The sequence below is a fragment of the Microcaecilia unicolor genome, chromosome 3 (assembly GCF_901765095.1).
Source record: "Microcaecilia unicolor chromosome 3, aMicUni1.1, whole genome shotgun sequence".
Lineage (NCBI taxonomy): Eukaryota > Metazoa > Chordata > Amphibia > Gymnophiona > Siphonopidae > Microcaecilia > Microcaecilia unicolor.
In genome coordinates, this window is record NC_044033.1 from 474,889,877 (window position 1) to 474,914,757 (window position 24,881).

The window sequence follows — 24,881 nt, forward strand, 5'->3', positions numbered from 1 at the left end:
GCTTTGAACTGTAAGGTATTAGTGGGATATAAGCTTGTATGGTATGGTATGGTAATACACATGTATTCATGGACATTGTTATACATATTCCACAAAAGGTTCCAAGTTCAGTGACTTCTGTAGAACACCCAAGAAACTGAATTTTCTGATCTATACCTCCAATGCAATATGAGGTGTAAAGTGTGTAGTAATCTATATAGCTACAAGCATCTGCCCTTCTAGGTACTCATTACCTTTCAGACAATATCCTGCCACCACGAACCTGGTCACACTTGAGTATTGTAGCTTGTTGGTATGAACCCCATTGTTGCCAGGATTGCTCCTTTTTGCACCCATGGATTCTCTGTGCTTATCTCATGCCTTCTTAAATGTGGTTACTGTTTTATCCTCTACCACATGCTCCAAGAGAGCATTCTATGCACCCACTGTACTTTTTTTGAAAAAAATGTTCCTCCCATTACTCCTGGGACGTATCAGGACCCTTGTTCTACAACTCCCTTTCCACTTAAAAAGGTTTACTCCATGCACATTATTATATCTACAAAGTAGTATAAAACAAATCAGTCATGAGGAGGTAATTCTATATAGGGGTGCCTACATTGTGCCTACTTGGAGCCTATACTATAAAGAGGCACCCACTTAAAGAAAAAAAAGAATATATACAAACATAGTAAGAAAGCACCCACATTCTAGGTGCGATCACTTATACCAGTCATAGAACTGATGCAAATGGAGTGAACTCGGAGGGGAGTGGCCCAAGATGGCTGCTAGCTGTTGGGCTGCTTGTCGCTCAGAGCAGAGCTGGAGTTTTTGCTTTCTCTGCTTTAGTTTCCTTGTTTTAAAAAATGCCGCATACCTAAAGGAAGGGAACTAAACAAGCTGTACCACAACCGGCAATGTCGTCCCTGATCCAGCAGAAACTTTAATGTTATGCTACCAAACCCCTGCCAGTGAATGTTGTAGAGAGCCTTGCATTGGGGTTAGGTGAGGGAGCACCTAACTCTTTAGGACATAAGAACATGTTGTTTGTCCCCTTAATCAGCTAACCTTCCACTGAGTCCATCTGCTGAGCAGACTGAGGCTTTAGGTATTTAACATGCCGAAGTTGCAGGAAGTGAAGCTCGAGGCGGCAGGACCATGCCTGTGACTATGCCTGTTGAGGTTAAAAGCTCTGGAGTTGCAATGGAAAGTGACTCCCCCTCAGTGGTGATGCTGGATATTCTTTGGAAGGTTATTAAAAAGTTGGATTTAACCCATGGAGAAGTCAGTGCAAGAAACATCAACTCTTGTGAGTAAAGTGGAATTGTTGTCTCAATCACTGGAGAATGTTAAGAAAGAATGTTTGGAACAGGTTTCTCAAACACAGATGGAAGTTAAAACTCTTAAGGACACTGTTATAGATCAGAAGCGAGCAATTGGAGAACTTTAATAGATGGTTAAATCAGAGTATTGAATTTTCCAAGAGCTGTTGGGGTTTCCCCAGTGGACTTATTTAAAAAGTTTCTACTGGAGACATTGAAAGTTCCTTCTGAAGTCATTCCCCCATTTAGCAAGATATATTATTTATCTTCTACTATTAAAAACCCCACAGGGGAAACTAGATTGGATATTCAAACCCATATGCCAATAGAAGAAAATAGATTGCACGATATTTCAGCTGGGTCTGACAGAGCCACGTTGTAGGTCTCTTTCATTTTTGAGCAACATTTAAATGCTATAATGAGACTATTTTAGGAACTCTGGCCTTTTGTTCTGTGGTCAGAGAATTTGGATGTGCCCTGACACGACAAAATCAACTCAGGAGCAAAGGAAAGAGTTCCTTGCAATGAGGTAAGAGACTAAAAATTTGAGGGCAATATATCCTTTGGCATATCTTTGTAAATGTGCTGTGAAATACTTAGGAACTAAAGAGGTCTTTTACTAAAGCTTAGCTCCAGTTAGCTACAGTAGAGTCCATGTTATTCCTTCAGGACATGCTGCAGATAACTCGAGCTAAGCTTTAGTAAAAGACCCCCTAAATATGTTTTCTTTACTCTTGAACATCTTAGATCTTTTCTAGACCTTAAGAAGATATTCAACATAGGTCCATCTAGTTAGTCAACTTTGGGGCTCATTTTTGAAAGAGAAAAACATCCAAAAATTGTCATTACGCAGCATTTGGACGAATTTCTTCTCAAAACGGCCAAATCGGTATTTTCAAAACCTACTTTGAAGATGTTTATCTATGTAATTCATCTGCAGTTAATCCATACCACAAGGAGGCATACTGGAGGTGTTTTGTGGGTAGGCTTAGGGCATTCCTAACACTTGGATGTTTTACAGCCATAATGTAACAAATCAAAAACGTCTAGACATGAAACTTCAATGTTTTGGTCTAGACCTGCTTTTAGAATGAAAAAGGCACAAAAAGGTGCCCTAAATAACCAGGTGACCACTGGAGAGAATCGGGGATGACCCCTCCCCCTTACTCCCCCAATGGTCACTGACCCCTTCCCACCCCCCAAAGATGTGATTAAAAATATTACTTACCAGCCTCTATGACACATTCAGATGTTATTTATTTATTGCATTTGTACCCCACATTATCCCACCTTTTTGCAGGCTCAATGTGGCTTACAGAGTGTTGTTATGGTACAGTCATTACATGATCTTAGATACAGTCAATAATAAGCTAAGGTAGGTAATTTAAATGCAGGTGCTAGGTAGGTGTTGTGGGAGGTGTTTTAGATGCATCTGAGTACTTTGGGAATAGTTATTGCGGTTGTCCTTAGTAGGCTTTGTTGAAGAAGTGTGTCTTCAGAAATTTGCAAAAGCTGGTTATAGCCAGGTCTATTAGCAAGCAGGTCCATGGAGTAGTGTAGTGGTCAGTGAAGTGCACTACAGAATGGAGGACCCTGGTTCATATCCCTCTCTACCTGTTACACTTGTAGTGGAAAGTGTGACCTCTTCACCTATAGGTGCTATTAAAGTGGTATATAGTTGGGTACAGTAGGTTTTGGGTGGGTTTTGGAGGGCTCAGCATACATCATAAGGGGGTAACAGTGAGATGTGTACCTGGGAGCTTTTATATGACGTCCACTGCAGTGTTCCCTAGGGTGGCCTATTGCTCTCCTGGGATGTCTATGTGGCCAGTCTACTTGCTCCTCCTACATCCCAATGGTTTGATTTTCTACATTTTTCACTTGGACACTTTTTTTTTTTTTTAAATGGCCAAAAAAGAGAACACAAAAACATCTTGCATGTGACCATTTTTGAAAAAAAAGATAGATGCTTTGCTGTTTCAAAAATGGCCATATTTCCTAATCATATTTGGGAAATTTAGCGTAAAACATCCAAAGTCCAATTTAGACGTCATTATCAAAAATGCCCCTCCAAGTGAATTAAGGCAGGATAGTCTTGTTAAGCCTTTTCTATTTAATTACATTGTTCTTCTTAGATCTCTCTGTATTTCTTTGCCTCTCCCCCTATTATTGGGCTCTAAGAAAGAGTTACGGTTGTCTATATGTATGTTTTAGTTGGTTACTTACTCTATTGATACTTAGGTGATACTTTCTGTAACAAGTGTGTATTTATGATATTATTTTTGAAACACAATAAAAACACAAATAAAAAAAGAACTCATGTAAATGATTGTGCCTAGATTACTAAAGACACGTAAATCAGAGAATTCTATAATCTATGTGTGTAAATGTGTGCCCCACCAAAGCACATCTTTTTAAGCAGGCGTTTTCTCACATACAGAGCTGTGGAGGAGCATTTTCGAAAGGATGTTCAAGTCAGAATAGTGACGTCCAAGTTACAACTTCCCAAACCGATGTCAATCTCTCAGGTATTTTTGAACAGGAAATACAGCCAGATTTCTTGTTCGAAAATATGTGAGATGGAAATCCCATACACCAGAAACATCCAGCAAGAACATCCAAACGTTCAACATGGCCAAAGCCAGAAGAATGCTTGGGTGCATAGGAAGAGGAATGGCCAGCAGGAAAAAGGACGTGATAGTGCCTGTGTTTAAGCCTCTGGTGAGGCCCCATTTAGAGCATTGTGCGCAGTTCTGGAGACCACATCTTCAAAATGATATAACCAGGATGGAGTTGTTCCACAGTGGGGCTTCTAAAATGGTCAGTGGTCTTCATAATAAAACATATAGAGACAGATTCATAGACCTCAATATGAATACCTTGGAAGAGAGAGAGGAGATAGGATTGAGACATTTAAATATCTCCATGGCAAAAATGCACAGGAGGAAGGTCTCTTTTAACTGAGAGGAAGCTCTGGAACAAAAGGGTATAAGATGAAGTTGAAGGAGCGTAGACTCAAAAGAAATCCAAGGAAATACTTCTTTATGGAAAGGGTGGTGGATGCATGAAACAACTTCCCAGTGGAGGTGGTGGGCACGAGGACTGTATCTGAATTCAAGAAAGCATGGGACAGGCACGTGGAATCTCTAAGGGGGCTGAAGGGACAGCAGATGATTGTGGATGGGCAGACTGGATAGGCCTTATGGCCTTTATCTGCCATCATTTTCTATGTTTCTATGTTTTCATTTTACAAACTGGAACGTCCAGATTATGAATGGGAGAAAACAAGGGACATGGATGTCTATATGGCAGCGTTCTTTGAAAATAGTCACACAGATGTCCAGTGGTTAGTGTAGTGGAGTGTGAACCAATGGACTCAGGTTCAAATCTCACTTTTTTTGTTGTTTTTGTAATTGTGAGCCCTCCAGGAACAGCAACATATCTACTGTACCTGAATGTACACTACTTCTATAGGCTTTGGCTGCAGGTGGCTTATATATTTAGATACATTAAATATTCACCTGTTTTTGGAGAACTCAATGCTCATAATGCCTGCAGCTGTAATAGAGCCTGGTCCCCTTTAGTTTCACTTTCAGGGAAGGAGGAGGGGGCAACAGCCACTGGGGGATTAAGAAGTTGTCATCCTTTAATTCCCTCCAGTGGACCATTGCCCAGTTAGGGCACCTTTTTGACTCTGGACATGCCCAAAACAGGTCTAAATAAGGACACCTTTTTTTTTAGAAATGAATGTCTCTTCTCCTTTGGTAATCACTCTTTAGTGTTCATATTTCAGACCCTCCCTAACCCCATTCAAAATTTGCTTACAAAACGCCCCCTTGCTATTTGAACATAGTGTAGTGCTGTACATCCCTTCTCTGCCCTTGCAAAATCAGTACTTGGATATTTCACGCACATGGACATGGACATCCATTTCAGCCTTTTGAGATGTCCATATGTTTCGAAAATAAACGCCATGGAGGGGCATAATCGAAAGGGACGTCCAAGTTTTGTTGAGGACATCCTCGCAAAATGTTGCAATGGAGGGGCGGGGAAACCCATATTATCAAAACAAGATAGACGTCCATCTTTCATTTCGATAATACAGTCAGGGACATCCAAATCTTGAAATTTAGGTCGTCCCTAGACTTGGTCATTTCTGACTTTCGGCAATAATGGAAACCAAGGACATTCATCTCAGAAACGACCAAATGCAAGCCCTTTGGTCGTGGGAGGAGCCAGCATTAGTAGTACACTGGTCCCCCTGACATGCCAGGACACCAACCAGGCACCCTAGAGAGCACTGCAGTGGACTTCATAAATTGCTCCCAGGTACATAGCTCCCTTACCTTGTGTGCTGAGCCCCCCAAATCCCACTACCCACAACTGTACACCACTACCATAGCCCTTACGGGTGAAGGGGGGCACCTACATGTGGGTACAGTGGGTTTCGAGTGGGTTTTGGAGGGCTCGCTATTTCCTCCACAAACGTAACAGGTTGGGGGGGATAGGCCTGGGTCCGCCTGTCTGAAGTGCACTGCACCCACTAAAACTGCTCCTGGGACCTGCATACTGCTGTCATGGACCTGAGTACGACATCTGAGGCTGGCATAGAGTATGGCAAAAAATATTTTAAAATATATTTTTTGAGGGTGTGAGGGGGTTAGTGACCACTAGGGGAGTAAGGGGAGGTCATCCCTGATTCTCTCCGGTGGTCCTCTGGTCATTTAGGGCACCTTTTTGTGCCTTGGTCGTAAGAAAAACAGGACCAGGTAAAGTCGTCCAAGTGCTCGTCAGGGACATCTTTTTTTTCCATTATGGGTCGAGGATGTCCATGTGTTAGGCACTCCCAAGTCCCGCCTTCGCTACGCCTCCGATACGCCCCCATGAACTTTAGCCATCCCTGTGACGGAAAGCAGTTGGGGATGTCCAAAATCAGATTTAAATTATACTGATTTATGTCGAAAGATGTGCGTCCTTCTCTTTTGAAAATGAGCCCAATAGTGTTAGTTACAAGTGAACAAGCGAATGAATTATCATTTTTATTTTGTGAAGGACATTCAGCATAGTGTATTTCAGTTTGATGCTATGATGTTTTATTATTTTGTTTTATACAAAAGTGTTGTATTTTATTTATATTGTGTATTGTAATGCTTTTAATAATTTTAACTCTGTATTTTGATTTATTTGCTCAGACCTTTTAGATAACATGGGGTATAAGATTGTGAAAGAAATAAATACATTTCATTTCTGAGGAGATATTAGTCTATAGAGGTTTGTTTTTATTTAATATTTGTTTTGGCCCAGCAGTTTACTTCTGATTCTTTAGCTTGTACATTACATAAGCATCTACTGGGTTATTGTGCCATATGTCTTCATCCACATGTAATCCCCTCTTAGGCTGGGATTACAAGAACTAAGAGTAAATTCCCTGGAAAGAGTCAATCAGGGGAGTGACTGGGAGGTCCCCGGGTGGGAGGAAGCCCAGCCCAAGGGGAGTAGTTTTGAAATAAAATACAGAGAGAAAGTGCCAGGAGACTGAAAAGTGACAAGGGAGGAGGAGTCTGAAAGAAGATAAAAATGATAGTTTGCCTTTTAGAGGGGTCTTTGATTGCCTACATGCTTAAGCCGCCTGCACTGTCCCCTGCCATTGACCTGGAGGAAGGAAAGGGGAATCCTGGAAAGCAGAGAGATCCTTTGTCTGTAAGAGGCAAGTTGCAGTTCCATAAAGTGGCAACCAGGAGTGGAATGTGCTACTGGTGGGTAGAGGAAGGCCCAGCCCAAGAGCAGGGGACTGGAGTTAGGGAGAGCTCATCCCAGGACAAGGGTGAATCTAGAGTGAGGTCAATGCTGAAGGAGGGGCAGACTAAGGGGATCTGAGCCCGATACAGAGAGGTTATACCATACTTTGGAAACAAAATCTCTCTATAGGATAGGCATGGTCAAGAGCCTTCTGAATATGTATAGAGTCCCTGAAAGAAAGTGTCCCTATAAATATAGCTGAGGAGAATAGTGGAAAAAGTTTCTCTCCAGGAAGCACAGAAATCTTGATTGAGTTATGCTGGAGTTTATTAAGTGACTGTGAAGAAGGTTAACGTTAAAGTCTGCCTGTTGCAGAGGTTGCAAAAAAAGTTAATTTTGTTATTAAACCCTTTGGAGTGCCGTGTGGTTCCTGGACTGAAGAGCTGAGTAGAAACGAGACCTGTAAGTGTCTCCCAAACCCAAGGATTGCTATTCAGGACTACTGACCCACTTCCAAGTTCGACTGCATGTGTGCTGGAACTGGTGAAATTGAACTGAGATCTGTTTGGTGGCCTGTGGCCAGAGCTAGCACATGGGTGAGGCCCGGGTTACACACAGTTATCATGCATTTCCATACACTCTCCCCTCTATAACCCACAGTTCCAGCAAGAATCCTCAGTAAGGAGCCATAGTCCCTAAGTCTGTTCAGAACCCTCATCCCTCCCTACAACATCCCAGCTTTAAGCAGTAGATTAGTGGTTCCCAAACTTATCCTGGGTAAACTCCACACAATTGGGTTTTCAGGATATCCATAATAAATACATTGATGAGATAGATTTGCATTCCATGCAAATTTGTTGTGGATATTCTGAAAACTTGACTGGCTGGGGGTCCCAAAGAACATTCGCAATCACTGCTGTAGATGAATCATACCTGTAGGTGTACGTGTTATGCAGTAGCTGGGATCTCCGTCCCACTATGGCCTGGGAATACAACTCTCTCCCTCATACCTCTCACCCACCACAGTTCTTATTTAATCAGATAGACAAAAGATTAACAGCAAAGACAGCTAAAATAATGGTGATAATCCTAGTGGCACCAGAACGTTTAAGTCCCTAGAATTACACTGATGGATTGTTCTTAGGCATATGAAATAGCTATGAACTAGTTAAGTTCACCCCAAACAGAATAAACCAAACACACTCAATCATAAAACAGTAAGATGGAAAGCCCTGAATGCATAGGCGCCCGGTATAAGAGGCTTGGACAGGCTAAGCCTCCCCTGCTGTGCTCTGAGAGGTTTAAATTGTTGATTTACCTCCATCCTCACAGCAGGAGCTGCAGTGAAAGCCCTCTAGCCTTGTGTAACCAATTGTAGAAATTGATTTATGGTTTGTTTACCTTACTGCTGGGAGAGCAGGGGGAGGGGGGTGGGTTGGCTGGCTTGCCAGGGAGATATTTAAGGAGGATGACTTCCTGATCTGCACTGAGAACAGATAGCAGCAGAATCGGACAAGCAGACAACAAAGGTAGAAAAGATCATTTTATTTTCATTATAGTGTTTGGAATATGTCCACTTTGAGAATCAGGTGCTCAACATTAAAAGTTTATATTTATTTACTTATTTATGGCATTTTATTCCACATTAAACATGAATTAGGGTGTTTTGTGGCTCTACACGAGAATTGTGATGATATGATCCCTTGTTTCATATTGTTGACAGTCTGCATTTTCCGTATGGGTGGTATATTGGTGTATTAGGTTCTGTCCAGTGTAATATTTATGGTACAATAAGGTTCTGAGTGTGTTTTTGCACAAAGTTGTGCATAGTGTTTTGCAGTTGAGCGATTGTGCTTAGAATATGCTTTGAGCAACCACTTTATTCTTTGACATATGATACATATCTAATATCTAAATTTAATAAAAGGTATTAATTGTTACTTTTATTTTTATTTATTTATTTTTTTCTGTGTGTTAGACACTTATGGATTTAAGCTCCACCCCTGGCCCCACCCCCTAACCACGCCCACTTTAGCATCCCCAAACAGTTGGGCCACTGACCGCCTATGCCTGAATGTGTTTAAGCTACACTATTTCTGATCTTCATGGGGCAGAAAGCTAACATTGACAATGCTAGAAGCAAATAGTATAGAAATGCAGTAAATGTCATTCATCTGTAAATTAAACTTCTGGCACTGGAAGCCCAAATAGAAAAAATTGTTAGATTAAAACAACAACAAAGATCAGTAGTTAATAAAGATAGTTTTCTTGATCAAAATAAAGTTACTTTTTTAATCTGCTTTATTTTTTGAAGAAGTGAATAAACATTTGAATAAAGATGAGCTGGTTGATATTGAGGGGCATAATCGAACGTCGCCAGCCAAATAGATCGCCGGCGATCTATGTTGGCGGCGGTGCTACAGCTGGTCGGATCCGTATTATCGAAAAAGATGGCCGGCCATCTCTTTTTTTCGATAATACGGTTTAGCCCGGCCAAATGCCATGGAGTTCACCGGGTTTGATATGGCCGGGTTTGTTTTTCAGCGATAATAGAAAGTTATGTCCGGCCATCTCAAACTCCGGCCAAATTCAAGGCATTTGGCCGTGGGAGGAGCCAGCATTTTTAGTGCACTGGCCCCCCTGACAGGCCAGGACACCAACCAGCCACCCTAGGGGTCACTGCGCTGGACTTCAGAAAAGCTCCCACGTGCATAGCTCCCTTACTTTGGGAGCTGAGCCCCCCAACCCCCCCCCCCCCAAACCCACTACCCACAAATGTACTGCACCCACTAAAATTGTTCCAGGGACCTGCATACAGCCTCTAGGACTTATTGCTGCTGTTTAACTTTGGCATACCAGTTCACACCTGAAGACTAATCTCTCTGAAAAAGTCCTTTCTTGAAATAGGCAAGTTTACTCACAGTTAACTGCAGATCAGAGGTTGTGCCCCACTGGCAAAGAGTCCCCTGGTACTAAGATTAGCAGTAGGTCAGAGCTGGCACAATGGTATACAATGCCCTCTTTCAGCACCATGCAAGGTAAGAACTACATTCTCTAACGTGGGTAACACAGGAAAGGGAACTAAAACTGGCTTACAAAAATGGCCACTACTGCATGGACTACAACAGGAAACAAAACAGGGCATACTCTGACCCAGTTAGCAGGGGGGGGAAAGCACCAGGGGAGTAGAGCCCAGTACCCTACTCCCACCACAATGCATTGTTAATGTGACTCTGCAGGGCACCTAACAGAAAAGGTGTCACACTCACCCAAGAGCCACATCGCAACCAGGGAAAGGCTGTCGGAGGATACAACACATTCTGCTGTCATGGAGGTGGGTACGGCATTTGAGGCTAGCATATAGGCTGGCAAAAAAGGTTTTTAGTTTTATTTTTTTAGTTTGGAAGGGGATTGGTGACCACTGGGGGAGTTTGGGGAGGTCATCCCCCATTCCCTCCAGTGGTCATCTGGTCAGTTCGGGCACCTTTTTGAGGCTTGGTCGTGAAAATAAAAGGACCAAGTAAAGCCGGCGAAATACTGCTTAACGCCGCTTTTTTTTTTCCATTATCGGCGAAAGCCAGCCATCTGGTAGCCACGCCCATGCCCGCCCATGTCCCGCCTTCGCTTATCTACCGATACGCCCCCTTGAACTTTCGCCGGCGAAGCAACAGGAAAGCGGCGATGCAGTCAAAAATGCCACTTTCGATTATAAGCTGGATTGTGTATCTGGATTTTCAGAAAGCATTTGACAATCTTGAGGAAATTAAAAAGACACATTGGGCCCTGTTTACTAAGCCACGCTGTAGGTGCGCAAACTTTTATCGTGTGTTAATGATAAAGATACCCATTATATTCCTATGGGTGTCTCTATCATTAGCGCATGCTAAAAAGTTTGCGTGCTTACAGTGCGGCATAGTAAACAGGGATCATTCCCTCTTCTCCAAAGCAATAAGAAAAGCAAAAAAATATAGCATTGCCAATCAGATGGAATTCATCTTCTTAAAAATGTACCAGACATACAAAGGGTAACAGACAAAGTACTTACTGGTAATCCTCTTGGTCCAAGACGGCCTACTTCACCCGGAGGTCCCTGCTCACCCTGTTTTCATGAAGACAGAAAGAGTGAACTGTGCAAGCCCAAACAAGTGCATCCAAACATGAACCAAACATTTGGAAAATACTTACAGGTTTACCAGAACTTCCCATCAAGCCAGGAATGCCAGGAACACCAGTATTACCCTGTCAGGATAAATGGGAAAAAAACACAACTATTTAAATCAATTCCTAATTGAAAAGGAAATGCAGTGTCTGGAAACTGCTACAGTCTCTAGGTGTCACACTTCCAGTGCCAATTATGAGTCGCAAGTACAGTACAAGCATATGACACAGCACTAATTTAAGGGAGTCCGAAACTGTGGTTGTGAACCAACCAATGGAGGCTTGAGAGACTTTTAGTTTGCTCAAGGAATGGAAGCACTTTTATTCAGGGAAAACTGTATTTAACCTCATAAATAAATGAGATATCATTCACAATAATATTTATATATTTTGTGATGATTTATGGGCCACCAATCTGAATGAACCCCCTACACTCAGTGGAGTACAGTGTTAGCATCAAATCACATATAACAAAAGGCACATGATGAATACAATCAACTAATAAACCACTAGAATCCATCAAAACAGGAGAGAACTATGAACAGCCAGGACACAACCACCAAATCTAATAAGCCCAATGCATGGGAAATCCAAGTGCCTCAATAAAAAGCAGATACTTTAATGTTCATAATTGAATTCTATCCTTTTTTTCTTTCAAACCAAGGGGCCCTTTTACTAAGCCACTAAGGCGCCTACACGTGTCCAACGTGCGCCAATTTGGAACTACCGCCCGGCTACCGCGTGGTCCAGGCAATAATTTCATTTTTTATGTGTGTCCACTACATGCGCCAGAAAATATATTTTATTTTCTGGTGTGCGGCGCTAACTGGGCAGTAATAAGTATTGTATGCGCGCTGACTACTGCCCAGTTAACACGCGAGACATTACCGCTAAGTAAATGAGTGGCAGCAAGGTCTCAGGCCCAAAATGGACATACGCCAATTTTCATTTTTTCGCACGTCCACTTTCAGCCCCCCCCCCCCCCCAAATCTTTTTTGCAGGTGCGCTGAAAAATAGACTTGTGCGCATCAAATACACATGTCTACACCAGCGCAGGCCACTTTTCGGCGCATCTTAGTAAAAGGACCCCCTAATAGCCAAACTATTATCAAATCAAAACCTCAATCCATACATATACGCAGACGACGTAACGATCTACATCCCATTTAAGCAAGATTTAAAGGAAATCTCCAATGACATCAACCAAAGTCTCCAAATCATGCATTCATGGACGGATGCATTCCGACTGAAACTTAATGCAGATAAAACCCTATGTCTAATACTCACCTCTCAACATAACAAGAACAAATTCACCGCCATTAACACACCTAATCTGAACCTTCCAATTTCAGATACCTTAAAAATTCTTGGAGTTACCATCGATTGACACCTAACACTCGAGAACCACGCGAAAAACACAACCAAGAAGATGTTCCACTCAATGTGGAAACTAAAAAGAGTAAAACCTTTCTTCCCAAGGACTGTTTTCCGTAACTGTCACGTCTGTGGCCGTGACCACCCTCAGACTTACCTTATTTCTGGGGGTCAGTTTCTAAGCTGGCTTCTGCCTATCCTTTCTGGAGTAGTTTTCCTTCTGTGTGCTGGCTGCTTCCAGCATGGCTCTAATTACTCCACTCTACTGCACCTGGGGGTGCTGCCTGAGTTAGCTCTACCTCTGTCTCCAGGCTGGCTCTGTTTGCTCCTCTGTGCTGCACCTAGATATTCTAAGTCTCTCTATGTTCTGTGTGCGCTCTGCCTGCTCCTTGGTTTGTGCTCCTCTCACCCGCTGGTGGGCAGAGCCAGTGGCTGCCATAGTTTGTCTTTCTGTTCCTACCCGTTCCAGACTTTAGCCCAGTAAGGTCCGGTTCTGCCAGGCTGCCGGACTTGTCTCTCTTCTTTGTGCCTGGACAGCCTCCGTAGTTGCTTACTGATAGCTGCAGCTGCTCCTCAGGTGTTGAAGGGCTTTATTAATCACTTAGAGACTGCAGCCTTAGCATCGTCTAAGGTCCCTGGTATGTTAGAGTGTTCTGTGCACTGCTACCCTGTCCAGTTCAGTGTGAGTTTCCAGCTTGTTACTAGTAGCTTGGGCATAGCTTTTCTTGTTGGCTTGTGTACAGCTTTACTAGTTCTCCTGTGTGTTGTGTTGTGTGAGTTCCTAGCGTGTGACTAGTAAGCTTGGGCATAGCTTTGCTTGTTAGCTTGTGTACAGCTTTACTAGTTCTCCTGTGTTTTGCTTAGTGTGAGTTTCTAGCTTGTTGACTAGTTAGCTTGGGCATAGCTTTCTTGTTAGCTTGTGTACAGCTTTACTAGTTTTCTTGTGTTTAGCTTTCTGGTTTTCCCGTGTGTGTTTTCTTTTGCTTCTGGAGCTTCAACCCTAGTCCTGTCCGCTGCCAGTACTCCTTACTACTGGAGCTCTAGCCATAGTCTTGCTACTTGACCTGACCATTGCCTGAATCTGACTACTCTCTGCCTGAACCCCGATACTTGCTGCCTGCTGCCTGACTCGACTACTGCCTGAACCCGGATATTCTCTGCCTGTGGCCAGACCTGACTATTGCCGGAACCCAGATATTCCCTGCCTGTCTTGCTTTCGCCTAGGTGCCTGGGGGCACTTCTGTATCCTGATTCCTGTTGTTTCTGCTTGCTAGTTCCAGTTCTCCTGTAAGCCCTGCCGGCTGCCCGAACCTGAGGGCTCAACCCTCGGGGAACGGTGGCTAAGCATAGGTGAAGCCCAGGTCCAGTGTGTTCCTGTCCAGCGGGTTCCAGCCCCGTGTGTTCCAGTCCAGTGGGCTCCACTCCAGTATGTACCAGTCCAGTGCGCACCCGTCCAATGCATTCCAGTCCTGTGTATTCCAGTTCAGAACTCCAGTCCGGGGTTCCAGTCCAGCCTTGCCTCGTCTCTGCTTTGAAGGTGACCTTGCCTGCCACTGCCGCTCCACGGTAGTGGTCCAAGGGCTCACAAACCCAATGCTTCCAGGGAAGAAGCCTGACAGTAACCTAGTACAATCAATAGTGCTCAGTCACCTAGACTACTGCAACGCACTCTATGCCGGCTGCAAAGAACAAATAATTAAAAAACTTCAGACAGCCCATAACACTGCAGCCAGACTCATCTTCGGCAAAACAAAATACGAAACTGCTAAACCCTTACGAGAAAAACTACACTGGCTTCCACTTAAAGAACGCATCACGTTCAAAATATGCTCCATAGTCCACAAAATCATTCACGGAGATGCACCAGCCTACATGTCAGACCTGATAGATTTACCACCCAGGAATGCCAAAAGATCATCCCGCACATTCCTCAATCTGCACTATCCTAACTGCAAAGGTCTAAAATACAAACTAATGCACGCGTCAAACTTTACCTACATGAGCACACAGTTATGGAACGCACTACCGAATAACTTAAAAACAATTTACGAACTAATGAACTTCCGCAAACTGCTGAAGACCTATCTCTTCAACAAGGCATATTACAACGACCAACCAATGTGAACACACACAATCTCCTCTACATATATTCAGAACTGTCTTCAATCTCTGCTTATTATACTATTATTTTGTTATATCACTATCATACTGCCCAAAATCCCTCTGTAACACTATATGTCTAATTTCTAATATCTTTCCATTATTCAAGATGAATTGTAAGCCACATTGAGCCTGCAAAGAGGTGGGAAAATGTGGGATACAAATGCAATAAATAAATAAATAATGAGCACTTCCCTTTAACAGTGACCATATTAGATATTTTATTTCTCCTCTGTATTTTGGCTGAAATTTTATTAATATGAGGCACCAAGGCCTTTATTTTAGAAGTTCTATTTGTGTTTTGGACATCTAAAAACTGGTATTTAGACATCCGTTTTTCATGGATGTCCAAAATACCGAACTTATAAATCCAGGATACAGACATCTAAAACTGCAGTATGATCATATGGCAAGGGAATTTGGCCTGGGTGTATTTTGGGTGAGACAAGGGAGGGACCAAAATATGGATGTCCCACTACGATTTCAGAAGGAAAAGGGTATTTAGACCTGTTAGCTAGCATGTCCAAGATACAGAAAGGTGTTCTGATTGAGCAGCTCTCCACAGGAAGGATAAAGGCAAGTCATCTCCAATCCCCAATCTACCCTGAATATGAAAATGGCAAGGGATACCGGGCTCTGTGACACTTCAGAAATTATGGACATTTATAGTACAAGTGGAGTAGCAGCCTAACGGTTACAGCAATGAACTGAGAACCCAGGAACTCTAATTCATATCCCACTGAAGCTCTTTGTAATTTTTTTTACTGTAAATACTCCAAGGACAGAAAAATACTACTGTACTGGAATGCACTTCGCTTGAATACCCTTTGGGCTTGCAGATCATATATAAAGAATACAGAAGGCATCCATGTCCCTTGTTTTGCCCATTTATAATTTGGATGTTTCAGTTAATAAAATGGGTGTTCATGCTGAGCATCACCTGCACATAGACATCCATTTACCAAGTATTTCAGAACAGTTTGTATGTTAGCAGATCCTGTTCTAAAATACTAGCACTACCAGCAACATACTGACCTGGACATCCTGAGTTAGATGTCCTTTCTCATAAAATACCATTCTAAATAAATGTGGCAATTTGCAGCAGACTTGGGAGAGAGTAGACTGGGATACAATAAACTAGAAAGTAACTGCAGGACATCTACTATAATAAAACGCACCTCCAACATTCTGAAGCTGACTCTGTGGCTTCAGGGTTCGTAAGTTCGTAAGGGTGTCACATCTCTCTCTGCCCCGCCCTCGCGTAAAAACGTGATGATGTCGAGGGCGGAACAGTGAGAGTGAAGGGTACGTCACACGCAAAAGCTGACCAACCAGAGGTGGGAGGGCAGACGCACAGCGGTGAATCGATCTAGCATTCACTGGACCTGCACGCTGAGCTGTGCATGGCAGCGGAGAGATTTGGCCAGTATCGTTAGGGGCAGGGGAGACAGGAGATTCGCTTAGTGGCTGGAAGGGGGGGTAGGGGAGAGAAGAGCATCGGTGGGTGGCTGGAAGGGGGGGCAAGGGAAAATGGAGAATCGCTGGGTGGCTGGAGGGGGGCCAGAGGAAAAAGGAAAATCACTGGGTGGCTAGAGGGGGGGGGGCAGGGGAGAGAGGACAATTGCTAGCTGGCTGGAGAGGGGCAGGGGACAGAGGACAATCGCTGAGTGGCTGGAGGGGGGGCAGGGGAGAGATGAGAATCGATGGGTGGCTGGAGGGGGGGCCGGGGAGAGAGGGGAATCACTGGGTGGCTGGAGGGGAAGCAGGGGACAGAGGAGACTCGCTGGGTGGCAGGAGGGGGGCAGGGGAGAGAGGAGAATCGCTGGGTGGCTGCAGGGGGCAGGGGAGAGAAGAGCATGCCTGGGTGGATACAGGGGGAGGCCAAGGAAAAAGGATAATCGCTGGGTGGCTGCAGGGGGAGCAGGGGAGAGAGAAGAATCGTTGGGTGGCTGGAGGGGTGGGCAGGGAACAGAGCAGGCACACTTGTACACAGTAGTCTCACTCTCTCTCTGTCACAAACACACACTCGCACATTCACTCTCTCTCTCTCTCACACACAGTCACTCTCACACACACTCTCTCAAATATACACACTCCGACAAAAACCTTGCTAGCGCCCATTTCATTTGTGTCAGAAACAGGCCTGATTTACTAGTGATATGATAGAACAGAGTTGCCTAAGATATAGTCTCACAAAGATCAGAGGAATGGAGAAATCCCATTGGCTAATCATTATATTGTTCTCTTTTCTTTCACATACTTCTATTTGTTTTATTGATTTATATATAAACTAGTAAAAGAGGCCCGTTTCAGAGCAAATGAAACGGGCGCTAGCAAGGTTTTCGTCGCCAACACCCCTCCCCCTACTCCCTCCCTGGCAAACCCCTTCGTTGTTCTGCCATTGCTCCGCCCCCAACGTCATGACGTTTGACTTGAGGGCAGGGCCCGGAGCGATTTCCCCCCCCCCCCCCCCCCCCCCCCCGCATCCCTGCCTCCCTCCCCCTTCTTTGTTCTGCCATTGCTCCGCCCTCGAGGGCGGGGCCCGGAGCGATTTTGGTGGCTTCACCATCACGAACCTTCGAACCTTTTTGAAGGAAGTCAGGGCTTGGCTTCACTGACGTCAGTGTCCTCAGAACGTTGAGGGTGAGTTTTATTATAGTAGATGTGGTTGTACTCCACTTAGGCATCATGATGAACCGATTATAAATCCTTTCAAATAAATAAAATTCTTTATTATCTTAGAATTATTAAGATAGCTATTTATAATGGGTATCTGGCAATAGGCAATCTAAGTAATATTGCAACTATCTATAAACCCAACAGTAATCAGAAACTGATGGGTTTTACTGTATGTGACCATCACACAATATGGTTTGATAAGAGCTAAAGCAGAGCGCAGACAAAGTATGTGATTTCAAACATGCTGACTTTAATAAAATGGGGGAGCACCTGATGAAACAGCTGACAGGTTGGGTAGAGATAGAAGAAGTAGAAGGGCAGTGGTACAAGCTGAAATCAGCTATTAATATGAAAACAGGGGTCTTTTACTAAAGTTTAGCTTGAGTTATCTGCAGCAGGGCCCATAGGAATAAAATGGACCCTGATGCAGATAACTCGAGCTAAGCTTTAGTAAAAGACGCCTAAGTAAGGAAGGTAAACAAAAGAGAAAAAGAAAACCTTTATGGTTTCCAAACAAGTGGCTGAAAAAATGAAGGCAAAAAAGGTGGGATTTAAGAAATATATACAAACACAAGAGGAACACAGACAAAACTACTAGGTAAACCTCAAAGAACTGAATAGGGAAATACAGTTAGCAAAAGCACAGTCAGAAAGAAAAAAATGACTAAAGATGGGTGACAAGACTTTTTCAGATATGTTGGAGAAAGGAGGAAGGCTAGAAATGGAATTGTAAGAATAAAAGATGCTGAGACCTGTATGTGGAGAGTGATGAGAAAAAAGCAGATGTGATAAACAACTGTTTTATGTTCACAGATGAGAATCTTGGAGAAGGACCATGGACATATGCGAAGAACATATATAGGAATGGAGAGGATATTGCACCATTCATGAAAGAAAGTGTTTATGTACAGATTGAAAAACTGAAAGTGGACAAAGTCATGAGGCCAGATGGGAAACATCCCAGAATATTGAGGGAACCCATAGAAATCCTGGTAGGACCCCATAAGGATTTATTTAATAGATCTTTGGAGTGGTTATAAGAGATTGAGAAGAGTAGCTGTAGTCCCTCTTCACAAAAGTGGGGACAGGGAAGAAGTGGGAAATTACAGGCCAGTAAGCCTCACTTCAATGGTTGGAAAACTAATGGAGATGCTGCTGAAGGAAAGCATAGTGAACTTCCTAGAAGCTAATGGGTTGCAAGATCTGAGAAAACATGGTTTTACCACATGAAAGCTGTGTCAAACAAATATGAATGATTTATTTGGCTGGGTGACCAGAAAACTAGACAAAGGACATGCGCTAGATGTAATCTACTTGGATTTCAGCAAAGCCTTTGATACGGTTCCTCACAGAAGACTTCTGAATAAGCTGAGCAGGCTAAGGTGACCCAAGGTGGTGAACTAGTTAAGAAATTGGTTGACTGACAAACAACAGAGGGTGGTGGTGAATAGAGTTAATTCAACGAAAAGGAAGGTGAATAGAGGATCAGTACTGGGACTGATTCTATTTAATAAATTTGTCAGTGACAATACCAAAAGATTAGAAAGAAAGGTTTGTCTATTTGTGGATGACACAAAAATATCTGACCAAATGGACACTACAGAGGGAGTAGAGAACATGAGAAGGAATCTACAAAAATCAGAAGAATGGTCTAAGGTCTGGCAGTCAAAATTTAATAGAAACTAAATAATTCAAATTGCTCTACCTCATTAGGAAAAAGATGAGAAAAAGAACAACTATGTTTTCAATTATTACAATTTAAATATAGCCTCATACGTCCAGGGTACCTTTATAGAAACTTAGGACACCACTGACTGACATTCATCATAGGCTACCACCACCTGCCAAGCGTTACAGAGAAAAACTCTCCTATTAAAAATGAGAGAAAAGTCTGTAGTGCTACGGCATATGGGACTATCAATTTAATAAACACAGGTTCAAAAACTCATCAATCCTAATTCGACCCCTTTACAAAAAGATTTTTTAAGGGTCAAAATGAAAAGAGAAGAAAATGTAAATATCGCAAAACCTTGGGGTACATTTGCCGGGTACAAATATAGTCACTTAGCTTTTGCCCAAAAAGAGCTCCATTAAAGGTGAATTCACTTCATTTCAGTGTCCATAGTTGTATCTTCTTAAACTCGACATGTAACTCCCACTCTTTCTCATATAAATTCCTCGACAGGATTAGGACTCCTACTGTTTCGATTTCTTCATCAGGAGAAACAATAAGAAAACTTCATACATTTCTGTGTATGAAGTTTTCTTATTGTTTCTCCTGATGAAGAAATCGAAACAGTAGGAGTCCTAATCCTGTCGAGGAATTTATATGAGAAAGAGTGGGAGTTACATGTCGAGTTTAAGAAGATACAACTATGGACACTGAAATGAAGTGAATTCACCTTTAATGGAGCTCTTTTTGGGCAAAAGCTAAGTGACTATATTTGTACCCGGCAAATGTACCCCAAGGTTTTGCGATATTTACATTTTCTTCTCTTTTCATTTTGACCCTTAAAAAATCTTTTGTAAAGGGGTCGAATTAGGATTGATGAGTTTTTGAACCTGTGTTTATTAAATTGATAGTCCCATATGCCGTAGCACTACAGACTTTTCTCTCATTTTTAATAGGAGAGTTTTTCTCTGTAACGCTTGGCAGGTGGTGGTAGCCTATGATGAATGTCAGTCAGTGGTGTCCTAAGTTTCTATAAAGGTACCCTGGACGTATGAGGCTATATTTAAATTGTAATAATTGAAAACATAGTTGTTCTTTTTCTCATCTTTTTCCTAATGAGGTAGAGCAATTTGAATTATTTAGTTTCTATTATAATATTGCTCCATGCAGTTCTGAAGAAGTTTGCTATAGTCAAAATTTAATGCAAACAAGTGCAGAGTGATACACTGGGGTGTAGAAATGTAAAGGAGACGTATGAGATAGGGAGTGAGAAACTGACAGACGGTTCAAGAAAGAGACCTTGGGGTGATAGTGTCTGAAGATCTCAAGGCAGTGAAACAATGTGACAAGGTGGTGACTATAACCAGAATGATGCATAGAGAGGGGTATAATGAGCAGAAGAAAAGAGGTGTTAATGCCCCTATACAAGTCATTGGTGAGACCCCGCTTGGAGTACTGTGTTCAGTTTTGGAGGCCGTATCTAGCTAAGGACATAAAAGAAGCAGTCCGGGAAGAGCACAAAAATGGTATGGGGTTTGTACCAAAAGCGGTATGAGAAGGGACTTCAGGAGCTGAATATGCATACCCTAGAGAAGAGAAGGGAGAGGGGAGGAGATGTGACACAGACATTTAAATACTTGAAAGATATCAGTATACATACAAATCTTTTCCAGAGACAGGGAAGTAGTAGAACTAGAGGACATGGATTGAGATTACTGGGTGGTAGACTTAGAAGTAGCATCAGGAACTACATTTTCATGGAGAGGGTGTTAGATACCTGGAATGCCCTCCCAGGAGAGGAAGTAAAGATTAAAATGGTGAGAGAATTCAAAAATGCATGGGATAAATGTAAAGAATCCTTATATGGAAAAAGGATGGAAGCGTTGTCAGTGCTTAGACGGCAATTCCAATAATAGGAAAGTAAGGTCAGTACTGGGCAGACTTCTATGGTCTGTGTCCCAAATATGGCAAAACAGGGTAGACTTTTACGAACTGTATCCCGATTATGGATGAGCAGGAATGGGCTTTCATGGCAACTCCAGCGACTGGGAAATAGGACCACTATGATCCAAGGATAACAGGAACAGATCAAGCAAATCTGTGGTTTTTTTTATGTGTCACATTCACCTAAAGGTTGATAGCAAGTAAAATGTCAAATTGCAACATTGTTTGATCGTTAGTTTAATCACGTATTGACAATGAATGTGACTATCCAAAATTATAGAACCACTCTTCCATGACTGTGTGACTGTCCTATTTGTTAAACCAATATTTGATCATGATAGAGTGTAACCTGCATGGAGTGGCAGATATGGCTCTGACCACCTTATTGGGCAGACTAGATGGACCATGTGGATCTTTAGCTGCCATCATATACTGTGTTACTATGAAAAGATATTTACCTTCTCACCAGGTATGCCTTTTAGACCGGGGTTTCCAGGCAAACCCTAAAAATAAATATGTACATATTACAGATATTATTTGTAACATATTTGCAGTCATATTTTAGCCACAATTTCAGCTGATTTTGTACTGGTATTTTATAAAGACACATGAACGGGCATTTTCGATATGACATCTGAGGTGGCGAAAATAGCAACTTTCAAAACAGCTATCTTTATTTTTTTTTTTAATGGCCACTTGCTAGATGTCTTTGTGCTCTATGCATCTATCTTTTTGGACCATTTTTGAAAAAAAACATCTTAGTGAAAAACACAGAAAATCAAGCCACGAGGCAACATTCTTAATAGACTGGCCACACAGACATCTGAGCAGAGCAGTAGGGCACCCTAGGGGGCACTGTAGTGCACATCACATTAAAAGTCCCAGATACACATCTCACCCTTACCCACTTGAATTATAGAATGAGACCTCCAAAACCCACCTAAAACTTACTGTACCCAACTATACATCACTACAATAGCCCTTATGTCTGTAAGTGTCACCTACATGTGGGTACAGTAGGTTTTTTGGTGGGTTTTGGGGAGCTGACACATTCCACCACAAGTGTAACAGTTAGAGTGAACTATGGGCCTGGGTTCCCTTCTCCATAGTGCACTGCACCAACCACTAGCGACTCCATAGACCTACTTGCTGTTCTAATAGGACTGGCCATAATGTCTGAAGATGTCATAGAGGCATGTTATGTACTGTTTCTTTCACATCTTTGGGGGTGGGAGGGGGTCATTTCTTTATTCCTCCATTTAGTGCACTTTTTTGTGGCTTAGTCATTAAAACAGGTCTAGCTCAAAACATTTTAGTTTTAGTCCTGGACGTTTTTGTTTTGTTCCATTAAGGCAGAAAAATGCCCAAGTGTTAGGAATGCTCAAATCCCGCCCTTAACATGCCCCCCCAAAACGTTCTCTTGTAATTTGAACATTTTGGCAAGCAAAACATCCAAGTGCTGCTATACGCCACTTTTTAAATGTTTTTCTCTTTCGAAAATGAGCCCCATAGACAACTAGCAAGCTTATTTTTGAAAGAGAAGGACGCCCATCTTCCGACACAAATCAGGAGATGGGCGTCCTTCTCTCAGGGTCGCCCAAATCAGCATAATCGAAAGCCGATTTTGGGCGAACTCAACTGCTTTCCATCGCGGGGATGACCAAAGCTCCCGGGGGTGTCGGAGGCGTAGCGAAGGCGGGACTGGGGTGTGCTTATCAGATGGGCGTTCTCAGCCGATAATGGAAAAAAGAAGGGTGTCCCTGATGAGCACTTGGCCAACTTTACTTGGTCCATTTTCTTTCACGACCAAGCCTCAAAAAGGTGCCCGAACTGACCAGATGACCACCAGAGAGAATCGGGGATGACCACCACTTACTCCCCCAATGGTCACCAACCCCCTCCCACCCTAAAATATTTTTTGCCAGCCTCTATGCCAGCCTCAAATGTCATACCCAGCTCCCTGACAGCAGTATGCAGGTCCCTGGAGCAGTTTTAGTGGGTGCAGTGCACTTCAGCCAGGCAGACCCAGGCCAATCCCCACCTACCTGTTACAGTTGTGCTGGTAAATGAGAGCCCTTCAAAACCCACCCAAAACCCACTGTACCCACATGTAGGTGCCCCCCTTCACCCCTTAGGGCTATGGTAGTGGTGTACAGTTGTGGGGAGTGTGTTTTTTTTGGGGGGGGGTTGGGGGGCTCAGCACACAGGGTAAGGGAGCTATGTACCTGGGAGCAATTTGTGAAGTCCACTGCAGTGCCCCCAAGGGTGCCCGGTTGGTGTCTTGGCATGTCAGGGGGACCAGTGCACTATGAATGCTGGCTCCTCCCACAACCAAATGGCTTTGATTTGGTCGTTTCTGAGATGGGCGTCCTCGGTTTCCATTATTGCTGAGAACCGGGGACGACCATCTCTAAGGTTGACCTAAATGTTGGGATTTGGCCGTCCCCGACTGTATTATCGAAACAAAAGATGGACATCCATCTTGTTTCGATAATACAGGTTTCCCCTCCCCTTCCTGAGGACGTCCTTAGAGATGGGCGCCCTTAGAGATGGTCGTCCCCGTTCGATTATGCCCCTCCACGTGTCTTTATAAATAGGCATCTGCTTGGCCTCCGAGCCTAAGCAACCTGCTATAAAAAAAAATTTCTTATGCATGTATCTGCATGTTTTATTTTTTAGAAATGCACATGCACCAGTCCACCCCTGCTGTACCCAAGCACCCTTAAGAAAGCCTGCACACAGATCTTAGTGTATACTTACTTTTTATGCATGTATACCCAGATGCAATGTTTTATCAGTCATTTTTCACATATAAAACATGCTTTACATGCAGAAGATGCTCTATAATATTATCCCCCTCCGTATTGTACAATTTTCTCATCGTTTTCTATGTGGAGCAGCATCAGAAGCCTTACTAAAGTCTGGGCAGATCAAAGCCATATTAATTTTGTCACCTGACAACAGTCTGTCAGGTTTGTTTGAGTAGAGGGGCAGCCTTGTGGTTAGAGCACCATGTTTGATATCCAAGTGTACCCAGTTCAAGCCCCACTGCTGCTCCTTGTGATCTTGAGCAAGTCACTTAACCCTCCTTTGCCTCAGGTGCAAAATTAGATTGTGGGACCTCCAGGGGCAGGGAAATACCCAGTGTGCCTGAATGTAATTCACCTTGAGATACTAGTGAAAAAGGTATGAGCATAAACCAAATAAACATTCCTCATCTCTAAATGCATGTTGCTTGGGACCTATACACTACTCACATCTTTGCTCTGTTCTCTATTAAAGGTATACTCCTATTGCCATACTTATTTTCATGCAATTTTAACAATCATTTACAAGAATTCTCTTGAACAGAAAAGCAACATTTAGAAGAGAATTAGCTCAAACAAATATATCTAATAAGTGAAAAAGAAATACAATTCTCACAATCATAATCCACCGTATTGGGGGTTAAGCACTATCTATTAAGAAGCAATATCCAAAGCAAATATTAAAGGAAACATAACACTCAGTTCGGTCTATAGTTAAGCAGCCTCTACTGGTGAGACAATACAGAGGAAAAGGTTATACTAAGTGTGTGGTGGGGGGGGATGATCCTGTCAGTACTTTATCAGCAAGAAACACTGATAGTTGAGAAACCTCAAAAAATACATATTTAATATTCCTATAATTGATTACACTTTACATGGATATTTCAACAAAAACGTAGCCCCTATTTGGAGCCTCTAGGATAAAGAATCTAAACTGCTGTCTTCTGAGTTGCTCTTGTCTGGAAAATACACATTTTCAAACCACAAAAAGAATTATCTTTTTTAGGAAAAAAACTTCTCAATATAAGATTTCAATCTGTGCCCAAA

At 42.8% G+C, this 24,881-nt stretch overlaps 1 protein-coding gene across 1 annotated transcript in view; it reads right to left on the reverse strand.

Annotated features, from left to right (window-relative positions):
* The window catches only part of COL9A1 (collagen type IX alpha 1 chain), a 285,908-nt gene that overhangs the window by 64,267 nt on the left and 196,760 nt on the right, over positions 1–24,881 (reverse strand). The window contains exons 26-28 of the mRNA XM_030199004.1: positions 21,486–21,530; positions 11,226–11,279; positions 11,086–11,139 (exon numbers count right to left, since the gene is read on the reverse strand). Coding sequence (XP_030054864.1) covers positions 11,086–11,139; positions 11,226–11,279; positions 21,486–21,530 — 153 coding nt within the window. The remainder of the gene's footprint in view (positions 1–11,085; positions 11,140–11,225; positions 11,280–21,485; positions 21,531–24,881) is intronic.